This window comes from Podarcis tiliguerta, assembly GCF_965153285.1.
Source record: "Podarcis tiliguerta genome assembly, chromosome: 9".
In the NCBI taxonomy this organism is placed as follows: Eukaryota; Metazoa; Chordata; class Lepidosauria; order Squamata; family Lacertidae; genus Podarcis; species Podarcis tiliguerta.
In genome coordinates this window covers 53,083,842-53,099,541 of record NC_139542.1, presented here as the reverse complement: position 1 = coordinate 53,099,541, position 15,700 = coordinate 53,083,842, and the positions used below count along the sequence as shown (strand labels likewise).

Below are 15,700 nucleotides of genomic sequence, written 5' to 3'. Positions count from 1 at the left end.
GTCGCCATGAGTCAGGCTGCTGCCGCCTGCCTGCCTGGCTTCCTCGTGTCCGGGAGATTTAAAAGCCCGGGCTCCTCTGACTGGGAGCAGAGCGGCGGGAAAAGCGCGCGCGCGCCAACTCGAGGGGAAGAACGCCGCGCGCGCCAAAAGCCGGGACGGAAGCCATGCAAAGGGGAAGCGCCTGCTGGCGGCGGCAAGAGCAGCCTGCGCCGCCTGCGGCCGACGGCGGTAGCAGCAGCAGCACCTGCCGCCGCTCCAACCCCAGGAAGCTGCGGTCTGGCCCGGGAATCGCCTGGGCTTTGCTCCTCTTTCTCCTCGCCTTTGGGGCGAGCGCGTGCAAAGGTAAGGGCTCCGTTTCAGAGCAAGGTCTTTGCATTATCAGCACAGCATTTCTTTATGTTGGTTCAACTTCTCTGTAGGATGACAGATTCAGCTCTTACTGGGTTTAATATTGATATTAAACGCATTTACCTTTATTACTAAAGTCGTCAATTAATGCAATTTCAGCCAGGTGAGTTCTTGTAATTACACTGTGAACATATTTCGAGCTAGTTACCTCCTAAACAAAGATCCACAAAAAGAGAGAGAAACCTCTATTTTTAAAGGGCCACCATGCACGCACACGACGGTTTGCAGCTTTAGAAATCCCGCGCCGTTAGAAAAGCAAATCTTTTCAGCCCTTTGCAAAGAAGCAAAGCGACCCGCGCTTCTTTCTGGACTCTGCATTTCGTTCATGCAGGCTAGGCAGGCGGACACCAACAGGTAGCAGCTCTTCCCTGGTCCACTGAGATGCTAGCAGACAGCTGCAGATCTTTGGTCAGGGAGAAGAATGGTGGGTTATGACCCAGTTTGCTCTATGTATGCTGTGCCCGAAAATGTCTTGCCTTTGTGCCTAATGAGGAATTATGTGAAACTCAAAAGCTGATGTCGTTTCACAGCAGCCTAATACCATCCTACCGACGACAACAGTTTTGTCATTTATTTTGAAATTATTTATTTATATTTATATAATGATAAATGTCATTTATCACTTTTGTCATTTCTTGTCATGGTATATAGGTCTGTTTGTAATTTATTGCATTTTGGCTTATACGAGACTCCAAGGCACGTTGTGTGGAATTGTCCCATAAGGTGGTAGGTCAGATTTCCGCTGTCATTTTATTATAAAAATGATGTAGAGCCGATTTTAAAATCCTGTCCTGTAGTAGAAGTAAACCAGCAATAGCATTTTAGTACAGGTCATTGTTCCCACTTTCAGAGCAAATTCTGCGGCACATAACTGAAAGTCACCTACATCTACTGTAGATTAGTTAAAATCACAGTAAATGATATGTGTAGCATTTTTCTGTTCAGCGCCTGCCTGAGCATCAGCACTTTACTGGATTTTAAACTAATGTGGAAGATAAATTTTGTAGGGAAAGTAGGATAAAAAACAATGTCCTTCTTTTCTATTCACAATCCATTCTGTGGCTTAGACTCTCCCCTCCCTTGTTAAGCATGAATGGAAAATGTGTACTCTTTAACCATCCTGATTGCATGTAGGATGGGCATGTTAAAGGGTCATATACAGGACCCTGAATGAACATCTTAATAATAAAGTAGCTGTCAGTTTAATTTCAACTTTGAAGTGCAGAGGAATTTGTGCAGAGTATAGTTAGCAAGCATTTCTTCTATTCTAGTCCATTAGATTTACCAAAAGAAAAAGAAAAGGTATGGGGAAAATGAACAAGAAGTTAATCCTGAACAAAGCTATTTATTTTATTCCCTTGACTTGAATGTAATACACAGATGTAGTTTGCATCTGTAAAATGAAAGCATGAAATGCAGAACAGAATAACCTTCAATACTTGCTGTGTATTTCCATAGTCACCTTACTTATAATTTTAAAATCTTCATAAATAACGGCAGAGAAGAAAAACATAGTAATCTAATAGTAATTTACACAGCTGCTATGCATAGTATAAATGTGGGCCAATAAAAATGTAAAGGAATGTTTTATTTCTGTCCTTTCTTTTCACATTACACACTTCAAGACTGAAAGCAGCTAAAAAGTCAAAATAGACAATCTTTTTCCAAATATTAAATATGATTCTGCCCCCTCCAGTTCTTATTATCTGCCGGTGAAGATCGCTTGGCACATGAATTGGTAGTAGAGATGTTTCTATAATAGCAATAAAAGTGCAGGCCACTGAGGGCAGTAATTACAATTTTCATATGCTCTGAAATTTTCACTAAAAAGGTTTCCTTGTGGACAAACATTTAATTCTGGGGGTGCCCACCTGTTTTTACATCATCTCAGAAAATGGAGGTATGGAACATGCCTTTGTTGGGACAATGTCTTGTTCCAACAGGAATTTTGTATAGGAGCTTATTCATTTCTAACCAATCTGCCTAAGGAAGTTTTTTTTCCCCCTGAGCAAGCTTAACGTTCCATTTTTTTTAACTGAACGAAAAGAAAAACCCCTTGTTCAATACAAACTCTCCCTGTCATTTTATGTGGAATTTAACAGGGTGCTAAATAGTAAACAGAATTAGTGACAACATTAAATAATACTTTTACAGTTTCAGGAAACTTCCTTGTGTTTTTTTTTAAAAAATAAACAACTCTTTTCTGGGAGAAGCCCTCCTTGTATCTGAGATACATCATCAATATCTTTCATTTTTGTTATTTCCGTAGCTTGAAATATTTATTTCAGAAAATGTACATGTTTAACAAATTTGCAAATTGTCTTGGTTTTGTGAGTTACATTGAAATGGCCATTGACTACAAATAAACAAAAACCAGACCAATTGATATAGTACAGAACTTTATATTCAGTGCCTAAATTGTTTGTGGTGCTGTTAAGTGCTGAATTGTAACATCATTCTCTTGTTTGTGACATTCATTAGTTTTCACTCAAATGTTCACACATAAGAGCTAGAGCTAGAAAACCCCATATTGATGGTGGCAATAGAGTGTGCCTCCGGGGGTGAAGTCAAATCACATTGCTTTTGCTCTGTTAGCAGCTCTGAAGCGACCTCTCCAGGGCACAAGCCTGGGCAGTGTGTATGGAGGTCCTGGGCTGCCCATACAACAAGACCCCCCTCTTGACCTCACTAATGCGGTCCAAAGGAAAGCAGAACAATATGTTTGGTACCAGCTTGGCAGCAGGAGTAGCTGGAAGGAGGTGTACAAGTCACCATCCTTAGGGACTCCGTTCTGGATTCATGTAGGATTTACTCCTTAGCCTCTTCTTCTACTGAAGACATCCAACAAGGCAGCAGAGGTTTCAGATCAGAGTTTTCCTTCTCCTAGATGGGCTACCTTCCCAGGTTTACAAGCCACACCTGCCCCTTTACAGCATGTGCAGAGACCACCTTCTTGAATGTTGGACCCACTATTGGTCTCATTCACTCAATCCACTGGAACTTGTCTTCACATGCAGGGGAAGTCCCTAACTTACCAAGGGTTTGAGACCTATTGGCTTGCCCTCACTTGGTTTAGATGGCCACTCAAAGATGTTCCTGGGGTGTGGCCATTGTTGCATGCTGACAGCTTCTAGGAGCCACAGGTGAGAGCTGAATGCAAGTTGGGGGACCAAAGGTGGACAAACTACCCCAGAAGGAGCATGATGTGTCCCCCACCAGAGGTACTACTCCTCCCTTAACACCCCAGAGAACCCGTATTATAAATAATATTATGAACAGGCAATTAATTCTAATTTCCAGGTGCACCGATGGCACCCCATGTTCTACAAGGAGAACCAGATTTGCAGTTATCAAATGAGGTACAGTGAAATATCTTCTGTACTGTTTGTTTAGTTTTTTTTATTTTAGAAAAGGCATTTATTTTTATCATCATTATTATTAGCACACCTGCTGTAGTTCCTTAAGAACAATATATGTTATCTTTATTTGAAAGGAGCAATCTGCTTTCCAATACAAGAATGGCATGGTAAGGCTGTCGGCAATGCGAGATAGTGTGCGCATCACACTTCCATGGTGCAGATTAAAGGAGCACAAGTGACGCTTTAGAACAGCTGTGGCCGAATATTGCCAGTAAAAGAGCTTGTATCCTGACGAGATTTAACAAGAACAGAACAACTAATGTTCATGCTTCCAGGAATTCGGCTCTTAGCTCTTTTCAGGCTTAAACCTTTACTCTGGTTAGATTTTGTTGTTGGTGCTGCACTTAAGATGGGTCTTAATATTAGCGTTAAATGTTCTGTTCTCTGATCTGTCAGTTAAGATCTGGCTAGTATCTCTCATGGACGGACTTCTCATGTGTATTACACAGGACTTGGTGTTGCCAAATGCCCCTAATCTTATGCTAAAATGCTTGAGTGAGCTCTGAGTTGCTGTTTCGTGAGGCTTGTCACAACATTGGGTGCAAACTCCTCTTTAGGAAGGGGTGTCCAGTTGTCTGGCTTTCTGAGGGGTGGTGGTGGTGGTAAGCCTTTGTTCTCTGTCAACTTAATGTTAAAAATGATGGGACCTCACATAAAACTCAACATCTTATTTTACTATTTTGCTTCTTTTTCAATCCTATGCTATGTTTGCTCTCTTGTCTATATTTACAGATAGATGATGTGTGCTCTACTTACATGGTCAGGGATAGTCCATCTCAGGTCAGTCCAGTTTAATAATAATAATAATAAGCTAAATTTGTCAAAGTAGGTGCTATTGCTTCATTTATCACATGCCTCAGATTCTTCTCTCTCCCCCCCCCCCTAGTCCTCTAATACATTGGAAGAACTTTGCTATATGATTCTGGAACTTCTACACAAAGCTCAGGTAAATCCACTTAATGTTTTATTTCCAAAACATGGCTGCCAGCATATTTTGTACAGTGTGGGGCATTGCAATTGTGCAGTTCAGTGCATAAGAAATACTGATACAATTCTCAGCTTTGTGGCTCTCTGGCAGCAAGTGCTTCAGGGCTCTTTGCAGAAAACTGGGTTTACTAAAACGGTAGCAAAACTACTCTTTGATGTCTGAGAAGTAGTACAGATGCAAAGCTATGTGCCACTGTTTCTCTAGAAAGTCTAATAGAACAGAATGTGTGCCAGCTGGCGGTTCAGAGTCCTCTATTTCTAATCAATACTGTTAACATTTTGCAGTTGGGAATTTGTGTGTACTTTCAGCTCAATAATTCCTTGGTTGCTTAAAAACAGAACAAGCCCTTAGTGGAAAGATGGGCCACTTAACCTTCATATGACTCATAGACTAATCTTGTGTCTCCCCCCTCTTTAAATGTTTTTTGAGATGCTGGTGCCCTTAGTGTGCAATTTAGACTCTTATCTCAGTTACCACATTCTATAAACAAAGTTTCTGGTGCTAGTGGGCTATATAGAGCAGCCACAAAGATAAGCTAGTGTGTGTGGACCACATCAAGAGAAAGATATCAGAATCCAGAGGGTGTTAGCTTGATAAGATTTCTAGGGACAAGTCTTTAGTGCCCTGTATAGCTTGTTTTCCCCAGGACAAAATATTACCCTGAGGTAAGAAATATTCTACAATTATCCTTGGAATACTTTCATGATATAATTCTACTTCACATTGTAGTTTTTGTTATTATAGTGGTAGAACTTTCTGAGAAAGTGTGCCATTCCCCGCAACCACTGCATTCTGTAAGAAACTGAAACCAAAACCAATAAGGAGAGTATGAAACGATTGTGTTTCAGTAATAATTCGTTCTTGATTGTAGTTTCATGGCCCAAATTATCTTGAAGAATTATCTAATGCCATTGCCTGCCTCTGTAAGCAGTTGTAGACTCAGACTTCTGAACCAATTGCAGTGAACAGCCAGATGACAGTTCTGGGGGAAAATATTGGATTCCGTATAGTTTCTGTGGAGTATAGCTACTGTGGAGAAGAAATGAATATAAAATACTTAAAATCTTAAACAGTTAATGGTGCAATCCTATGCATGTTAACTCAGAAGCAAATTCCAGATGTAAATTTAATGGAGCTGAGTAATCTCAAATAAAAGTGCCTAGGATTGCAGACCCAATCAACAATTCTAAAGATACCAAACCCTGCTATTTTGCTTTCCCCAAATGTCCACTCCTTGGTTGTTGAAAGTCTTTGCCAATTATTTCCACAGGAGTCAGATGAAAAGGACAACACCAAAAGAGTAAGCTCCTTGCTTTTTAAAAATGTTTTTTTATTGTGTGTTAACTGTCTCAAAAATCATTACATATTAATCTGTTTCAAAGTAAAATCCACTTTTAATTTCTTTGAACAGTTCTTATTCCATTATGCTAAGACCCATGACACAGGCAACTCAGACATTCTGGTAAGTGGAACTGCCCATTCCCCTGTGAGTAAAGACAACATGATATTATCATTATTATTGGGGCTTCAGTTAATCCCACCTGATATTGAATTCCTAATCTGTAAAAAGTTTTTAAAACCAAGAAGCAATCTTGCTTATAGCCTAGTTACAACAGATGAAAGCTAAATGTGAATGCCAGAGGTTCTAAATTTAGTGAAACTTGAATAATTAAAAAAAAGGAAAGAAATTGATGCCGAGTGACAGACATATATGGAACTGACTAAAGACATATCTGAAGTAATCATAATCCAAACATTTTAAAGTTAAAGCTGAGTTAAAGCTAAATAGTCTTCTAATACAAATTAATGTTTTTATTCTAAAACACAATAAAGTTAATACTAGTTCCTTTATTAAGGATTGCAGCTACAAATATAGATAGTGTGAATTCTAAAATTTTCTTCAGAAAGAACAGTTTAGAATATTTCTTTTGGGGGATTTTATCATAAACAAACAAACAAACAAGAAATATCCTACATGCAAACATAATGGAATAACATTTTACATGAGGTCTTTCTTTTAAAGTTCCACCAAAACACCAGTCACATACACACACACATCTGTCCTGTGTCTTACATTAAAGTTTGTATCTGTTTACTTACTGTTCATTTTGTAACATAATCAGTGTTCTATGTTTATTGCCACTGTTGTCTGATTCCTTCATACCAATAGACAATATAATGGATTTTTTTGTTCGAGCACATTACTAAAATGTTATAAATATAGAAATATTTTGTAGCAGAAAGTGACAAAGCTATCATGAATTTGCAATTTCTTTGGGGTTTATATCTTGGCAGCTACTTTGTTTCTTAATAATTCAATGTTGCAGTCCCATAGAAGTTGTACATTTTATTATGTTTAGCTTATCACCAAGTTTATACACCAATACATTTTAAAACATACATTAAATAAGCTGGGCTTTTGATTTCCCACAGTATTTGAGTAAATAACCCCACACAAATCTTTTGATAAAAGTAAATATATTAGAATCACTCATTACGAAATCACAGAATAAGAAGATGTATTTTGTCTTTAGCTTTGAGCCTCATGGGCGCAAAATAGACCATTATGCAATTAATATATTTAGCGAATAATGGTTATATATCTGCTGCATGAAATGTTTTGCATTTTTTAAACAAGAATATAAATGAAATATTTTTGAGAAACATTATGTGCAGTGCTGTTCAGTTATGCCCTGACCACTAACAGATGCTGCATGTATTTTGGGAGCACTTGCGGGGCGGCTTATTCTGATTTGGGATTCAGGTTTCTAGGGCAACAAAAATTTAGGCTTGAGGTTTCCTGGGGGAAGCGAGGAAAGCAGTAGAGCAGAATGTACCTAGACTGAGGTTGAAATCCTATACACCTTTACCTGGTGGTGTCCCATTTAACTCAGTGTGGCTTACAGACTTGTTTAGGAATGCACTGTAAGGAATGAAGAAGAGCAGGAGGTGAAGCCCAGAATTGTTTCAGCTGTGGCCAGCAACTGCTGCTTTTTAGCAGTATTATAATAATTATTATTTATTGAATTTATATGGCTCCCTATACATGCAGGTCTCAGGGCGGTTCACAGAATAAAATCAAAATAGAAAACCACAAAATGCATAATCAAAATAAAAACATCAACAATCCGATAAACATCTACCTTGGCTGTGTGCCTTCAGACTAACTTAGCATATTGAAATTGAGTTGCCATTCAAGTATTTTGGCCTCATTGAAGCTTCAGCTTTTCTGCTAAATATTGGACCTTGTATTGTGGAGGGCTTCTGGAAGGGGGTATATAGATTGTGGGGTTCTGGTTAGGATAAAGGGACACTACTTCTTGATTAATGAGGCAAGTTCTTCTTTGTGACCAAGACGAAGAATTATGTATGAAATGCTATTAAACAGATATGCTAGTGCAATGATTTCTGCATGCATAATAGCAATTCCCCTCTCCTCTCTTCTTCCTGTGTGCTCCCTGTGCCCTCCCCAAAGCCTTGGGGTAACATGCGGAACATATTTAGGGAGTATGTGTACATGCAGGTGAGAGAAGAGGGTGGGAAAGTTCCTTTGCAGAGCCAAATGTTCTTGCACTACAAGATCTGTTCATTCGGACGCTGCTTGGATTTATGAGTTCTTTCTGGGTTTGCAAACTTTTCCTGTCTGGATATCTAGGAACTTGGCATTATCCTGAGATTGTCCATCGAGCAAGAAACCATAGGGAGCTTTAGCTAATGTCTGTGGCGTTAGATGGCTCATGGCAACAAGCAGAGGCAGCTCATTCCATTTCATTGCCTGAGGCGAAACAGGAAAGTGCGCACACTCCACACCGCCGTCCTTCCTTGCTGCCCTCGCCAAAGCCTCGCCTACTGGGGTCACAGAGCTTCTGGTGAGATCTCATGAGAGCCCCACAAGAAGTCACAGAAGCCTCTGGAGGTATCTGTGTGATCTTGTAAGGTTCTTGTGAGATCTTGCCAGAACAGAGAATCCATTGTATCTGCTTCTCCGGAGGCAAGAAGGTGTGTGTCCATGGATTCTGCCACCTGAGGCCCTGACAACAAACACTCAGCGATCATTTGCTTTTCCAAGCAGTGCATCTTGCGTACCCATGTCAAGCTTGCAGCAAACACAGGAATGGTACTTCTTGACGCTAGTTATTTCCTCATCAAGTAAGTTTAACAGTGTGCATTTATGCAGGAAATTGCAACATCAGAAACAGCTATGGGAATTTTTTTGCAAACAACAGAAACAGCTATGGGAATGTCTAAAACTATTGTCCCATCAAACATCTTCCATCTTTTGCTTTGTGTGCTCTGTTTTTGAGTCAGTGCTGCAGTGAAAGGTTTTGTTTGTTTGTGTTTCTACATCCTGGATTTCATTGTCTTTCATGTGTCTGTATTCATATCCTCTCAGTCGTCTGTCCTGCATCCTTTGCTGCAACTTGTTCCACAACTGCATGAGAGAAGACTGAAGAGATACAAAGCGGACGTATGTAACGATCCATTTTTCTTTCTAAAACATGCTGTTTATTATTCTGTGTCATTATACCGTCTTTCAAGATTGACTGATACAGTCTTTGTGCTTTCTTTAAAACACGGCATTATTCTGCATGCTTCCTCTTCAGAAGAGTTACGTCTATGCTGCTATATGTCATTTTAGAAAGTTACATAAACTGGAAAAGTCTAATAATTGACCATTTTATACATCTAAACAACTGTATTATCTTTCCTTTTGAATGGTTGGATTTGAGGTTGTGCTATGCTGGTTGAAATTAAGGATTTTAATAATGTCGTTCAAAGGGCTAGTCCTATGTGGGGACAGCATCTTACAGGATCAGGCTTAATATCCTGGTACCAAGGCTGCATGGAACAATATTAGTGCTCTTCAGCCTGTCCTGTGACTTGATCTTTGATCCTGGTAATAGCAGCAAAAGAGGCACTGTTGAACCTTGATTTATCCCTGCTAGTATTTTATTAAAGCCACGGGCAGTGGGGGAGGCAAGGGCTAGCAGAAGTGAACTAACAGTGATCAGTCAGAACAGTGATCATCTTACTTGCTTGAATATGTGATTTCAGGCCACTCTGCCTATCATAGCCACCTGTAGGAGGCACAAACCTTGGTACAAATTTTAGTTTTGTCAGTATCCTTTTTAATTTCTTGCGCTAATTAGATGTCTCTGCCACAGCTTTGAATAGGTACTAGATTTCCTTGGAGCAAAATGCAAATTTGTTAGATGACTCCATCACAGTCGCATAGGGTCCACTGGGATCAATCAATTCCATGCTATAGGGCATTGGGCTGGGTAGATTCTTTTCAAGGCCACTGGTTTCATCTAGCATATGTTTTTTTTTTTCTTGGCAAAGCAACTAAAGAATAGATCTGCCAGTCAGTTGTGAAATATCCTTTCTGAGATACTAAATTCTATTACTTTGGACAGAAAAGTTCAGTAATTTAAAATCCAAATTTATTTCATTCTTAAAAGCTGAGCTGCCAGGATAAAAGGTAAAGGGACCCCTGAGCATTAGGTCCAGTTGTGGCCAACTCTGGGGTTGTGGCGCTCATCTCGCTTTATTGGTACAGCTTCTGGGTCATGTGGCCAGCATGACTAAGCCGCTTCTGGCGAACCAGAGCAGCACACGGAAACGCTGTTTACCTTCCCGCTGGAGCGGTACCTATTTATCTACTTGCACTGGCGTGCTTTCAAACTGCTAGGTTGGCAGGAGCAGGGACCGAGCAACGGGAGCTCACCCCTTGCGGGGAATCTGATCAGCAAGTCCTAGGCTCTGTGGTTTAACCCACAGCGCCACCCGCGTCCTGCAGGATGTTGTTGTTGTTTAGTTGTTTAGTCGTGTCCGACTCTTCGTGACCCCATGGACCAGAGCACGCCAGGCACTTCTGTCCTCCACTGCCTGCAGGATAGCTGCTTTTAAATCAAGAGAATTTAAAATATGAATCACGTCACCAGGAGAAAGTGAGAGATTTAAATTTGTTTTTGTAATGCATGCATTTCTGGAATAAGAGTGCCTTCTAGTTCCTGGCTATAACAGCCTCACCAAGTCACCAAGTTTGAGTCTTCAAGAGCCAGCTAGTTTCCTGAGGTGTGATACGATAGAAAAACACTGGGTGGAATATTGCCACAGTCTATCCATTTCTATCCTTTTTTTTTTTAAAGGGACGCGGGTGGCGCTGTGGGTAAAACTTCAGTGCCTAGGACTTGCCAATCGTATGGTCGGCGGTTCGAATCCCTGCGGCGGGGTGAGCTCCCGTCTTTAGGTCCCAGCTCCTGCCCACCTAGCAGTTCAAAAGCACAACCAAGTGCAAGTAGATAAATAGGTACCGCTTTATAGCGGGAAGGTAAACGGCGTTTCCATGTACTGCGCTGGTGCTGAATCGCCAGAGCAGCTTCGTCATGCTGGCCACGTGACCTGGAATGGTCTGTGGACAGCGCTGGCTCCTGGCCTCTTAAGTGAGATGAGCGCACAACCCTAGAATCGGACATGACTGGCCCGTACAGGCAGGGGTACCTTTACCTTTATCCATTTTTAAGATGCTACTCATTTGATTAAACTTCAGATGCATATGACTAGCTACTCCCTTATTCCTCTCCTTTCAGAGCTTCAAATTCAGTCAGTTCTAATCCCATGAGGTACTGAAAAAACAACTAAAATAAGAACTATCCAACTCTACAATTTGATGATTCTATTTAGAGGAGAAATCAGAACAAATGATTTTGTATGTGACCTACTAATAAATATTTCAGAACTCCTTTTACCATGTCAGAAAGGAAAATGATGCAAACAGCCAATACATACTTAACACTATCACAGCCTGAGGTTATCAGATTTTTGTTTGGAAGCAGTTAACTAGGAGGCAAAGAGGAAAGCAATCTGCTTAGCACAAATGCTAAAACTGTGAAGAGAACAATATGTCCAGCTGATAAATATTTGCATAATGGAATCAAGGCAGGCTGCTAGCATGCATTAACAATTTAATAGAAAATACCTGCAGTGCCCTTTGAGGAAATAGCAAGACATACAGTATGTATTTGAAATCATTTTATTAATTAAAAGAGCGAGCCATTTTATACGGAATAACTTGCAAGACTGAAAGAGAGTCTTGCTTGTGCCCTTTAGATAATCATATTTGCAATTTATGTGTTGAATTCAATATTTGTGGAAGAGTCTTTAATCTAACAGAGGCCTCTGCTCATAGAACATGCAATTTTTACCAATGCTCTCTTTCCCCCTGCTGCCCCCCCCCCCCGTACCTTCAACATGCTTCTGGAGAGCCCACCAATCTTTAAGAGCAGATTTTGGGTGGGGGAGCACAGAATGTTGCAGGGGGAGAGGGAGTTGGCAAAAATCGCATTCTTTCTTCTTCATGTAGAGCAGTGGTTGCCAGTTGGTGCGCCGTGGACCCTAGGGATCCACGTAACCCACCCAGGGGGTCCTTGGCACCATTCACATTACCAAAACTACTAGGGGTCTGCACTACTTAGCTAACTGGGAAACCAAAGAATCAAAAACCCTTCCAGAAATGGAATGGCACAGTTCAATTCAACCCTCTGAATTTCACATATTATTTGGCATATGCTCCTAACTTTTTAAAAGTCATTCAGTTTCCTTGCTACAGCTTTTGCAGGTATACTGATTAACTGCACTGCCTGACTTCTGAGAATATTGTACCTAATATAACAGAGTGCTGGTGTGGGTGCTTTGCTATACAGATCACTTGTCTCTTATGCAAGGGTTGTCTTCTGGGAATAGCAAATAAAGCCGGAATTACACATAGTAAAACAAAAACCTTGGAATAGCCCCCGCACAAAAAATCTTACCTTCCAGAGCTGGCAACCAAACATGTCTTACCTGCTCCCCTAAGCAAGGCAAATAGTTTTTAATATTAATATTAAAAGCTATTCTTATTGGGTTGCCTTCCTGCATACCTCTTTTTCTGGAATTATTTTCGTCCTTATAGATTGAGAAAAAGCTAAATTGTGTGTGAATATTTCTTTGTTGCTCATTCATTAAATAATTAAAAAGATTTATGTATATTTTTTTATTATACCAAGGCACAGTAATAAAGAAGCTTGTCACTATTTCTCATTCTAATTTCAGACAAACAAAGTGTAGTTTTCCACAAATCTATATATTCGTTGAAGTAACTGACAGCTTCTTTTGTTTGCCTATTTTTATTCCTCTTTCTAAACTGTCACCAAAAGTAGGCTGGACTCTCCACCCAACCCTGCCACTAGCCATAGCACAAATCCTAGAGATATGCAATCATTATAAATTTATATTATATTATTTATTTATTTTTAAATAAGAAAATTCCCAATATTTCATGCTGTTTATGACCACTTGTGTTGCAGCATACATTGTTGTTACATTGCTACTCAAGTATGTGTTGTTTTGAAATCTATTTTCTTTTCAGGAAGAACTTCGAATACCTGGAGGAATTCAAAGTAGGGGCTACTTTATCTTCCGGGTGTGTATTTTTTGTATGTAATATGCTGGTGATTTAGAAAACAAACAAATTCAAGCATTTTAGAATCCACTTTAAATTTGTTTAAATTTTTGTTCACCTTTACATCTTTACATTCTTTACACCTTTACATTCTTCAGGTAAACTAGAAACTAAGAGACATGTGCTGAATGCGGTGGAAGTCTTTTAGAATATTTTAATTAGGATTTATATATTGTAATGTTTGAAGTATAAATTTGGTATTATTGATTATGAGAAGTTTTCTTTTTCTTTTTTTCTTTTCTTTTTTCTTTTGTCTCTTTTCTAGTCGGCATGTTGGAAAATACGTAAACAAATGTGTTTACAGTGTTATGTATTGATTTTTGTTTCTATTTCTTTTTTCTTTTTATTTTCTTGTAATATTTAATAAAAAACTAATAAAAATTAATAAATTAAAAATTGTTTAAATTTTTGAATCAATTTTAGTGGGCTACTCAGTTAAAATTATTTTTAAAGCATTCAACAAGACACTACTTATCTGACATTATTTCTTTTCCAGCCACGCAACGGAAGGAGATCTGCTACATTTCATTAAAATGGTATAAACCTTAATTTTTCACTCAGAACAGACTTTGAGCATTCATTCTATCTGTACAGAAAATAGTCTAAAATCCACATTTTAAAAAGCAAGCAATAGAGTTGTAGTGCCAGGAAAAGTTGTAAATGAAAATTATACTATTCTACTGGATGGAAGTGTCAATAAACGAGTAGATAAGGGTTAATCAATCAATATATTCACCAAATGTTTAAGAATTTTTGCCATGCAACAAAAACGAAACCCCTCGCCGAATATTAAATCCAATGTATTTCTGTGACCCACCTCCTTACCCTTCTGAAAGGGTGACAAATTATGGTAGAACAGTTTGATAACTTTGCTGATCTAAAATCATTGTATTAAATGGATCGTGAACAGCCAGCAACATAACACAGGTACAACAGGATCAGTGTTATTGTGTTAGAAATGGTCAACACTGAAATAAGCATTGTTGTGTCATCAAAAACAGAATCTATAGCATGGGCTAAGTCCTAGGCCTTCCATTTTGGGACTACAGTTCCCATCATCCCTGACCACTGGTCCTGTTAGTGAGGGAGGATGGGAGTTGTAGTCCCAAAACATCTGGCGGACCAAGTTTGGCCATGCCTGGGCTAAGATATAGAACTGGCCCTACACATCTCACATAGCCTAGGCAGAATTCATATGGCCAGGTCAGTATGCAGTTTGGTTATTTGTTAGTTTGTTTTATTAGCCACCTTTCACCTTGAGATCCAACAGCATGTTATATTACAGTTTCCAACATAGCATTATGCTAGCAATAATATCTGCATTATTGCTGTGATGACTTCTTAGAATCAGGCTACCAAAATTTAAATTTAATAGTGACTTGCCCCCTTAAAAAAAAAAAAAAAATTACAGAGCAGATTGTTTTAAGTCCAGCCCCTGCCCATCTGAGTGCAATGTTGAATGCATTTAATGTATTCTGGGGACTGAGATCACGTGGATCAAAATGCCATGGAAGTCTCTGTAGGCTCAGGACTCTTGGTTCTCACAGGTCCACCTGCCTTCAACAGCTTGTTTGACATTGGTCATACGATGCTGGAGGGAAGAGGGATTTGCTGTCTTCATGTCCACTTGATTGCAAAGCTGGAGCCCCCATGCTCTACCCAAAGATAGAACCAGCCAATGGGAGAGAGAGGAGTGACGCACCTGGCCATAGTTCTCCTGGGCTGTTCTGGGCAAGACATGATTATTGGGTGGGACGTGTCTGTGATGGCAAGGGATCTCTTAAGACATTTCAGGAGTCTAAACAAGTTCAAAAATGGAACTTCCATCTCCTGACACTGCCAGTCTATATATGTCCTTTGCCAGGATTGTAACAATTTTTAAAGTCACCACCCATTATATAATTGAACATTCTTATCTTTTCCAGGATTCTTCAGCCTCGCACCTAAAATCATCACAGGATTGCAGACAAGATGGGCATTCTTTACATGTAAAATGCTCTCTCTCTCTTTCTTTTTAGATACTTCATCCACTATGTACATTTCTTATAATTAAAAAAATGCAGTGTAACCCTATGCATGTTGACTAACAAGTAAGTTTCGGTGTGTTTAATGGAGCTTACTCTCAAATAAGTCAGCATAGGATTGCAGCCTAAGGTGCAGTTGTTTCTTTCCGAAGTATCTTAAAATAATTCTGTTTCCTCATCTCATGTTCTTTGCAACTATGTGTGTAATAAAATTGAAAACAAAATACTGTTGGTGTTAAGATTGTTGCATGCAAAATACCTCGGCCATAGCAGTATTACTACAAGTGGTGTGTTCCCTCTCACCACCTTTTGATGTAAATAAAGACACTGTAGAGAGTTGTTTTTAATGAGAATTTTT

The 15,700-nt window shown here is 39.4% G+C and overlaps 2 protein-coding genes across 18 annotated transcripts in view; one reads left to right on the top strand and one right to left on the bottom strand.

Annotated features, from left to right (window-relative positions):
• EXOC1L (exocyst complex component 1 like) overlaps nt 1-15,700 on the bottom strand; it is a gene marked incomplete at its 5' end in the record, with an annotated part of 117,205 nt that overhangs the window by 77,019 nt on the left and 24,486 nt on the right. The window contains 2 exons of one of the 12 annotated variants that reach the window (XR_014515401.1): nt 4,779-5,844; nt 14,136-14,909. The exons of 2 other annotated variants lie outside the window; for them this stretch is intronic. Of the gene's footprint in view, nt 1-4,778; nt 5,845-7,685; nt 9,019-9,142; nt 9,263-14,135; nt 14,910-15,700 lie in introns of those variants that run through there. 9 more of the 12 variants (XR_014515402.1, XR_014515403.1, XR_014515410.1 and 6 more) reach the window with 9 other exon arrangements.
• NMU (neuromedin U) lies at nt 39-15,695 on the top strand. Of its 6 annotated transcripts, none has more exons than XR_014515397.1 (10): nt 49-342; nt 3,709-3,767; nt 4,560-4,607; nt 4,714-4,773; nt 6,086-6,115; nt 6,227-6,277; nt 9,209-9,283; nt 13,226-13,279; nt 13,815-14,521; nt 15,244-15,695. XR_014515397.1 is itself a non-coding variant. In XM_083458498.1 (10 exons), exons 1-9 carry the CDS (start codon nt 165-167, stop codon nt 13,848-13,850), a joined length of 591 nt encoding a protein of 196 aa, XP_083314624.1. In that variant the 5' UTR covers nt 49-164; the 3' UTR covers nt 13,851-13,854; nt 15,244-15,695. The 6 variants fall into 6 exon arrangements, 5 of the variants coding, with proteins under 5 accessions (XP_083314623.1, XP_083314622.1, XP_083314626.1 ...); XM_083458498.1 differs by having other exon boundaries at nt 13,815-13,854; XM_083458500.1 differs by lacking the exon at nt 9,209-9,283 and having other exon boundaries at nt 46-342; nt 13,815-13,854.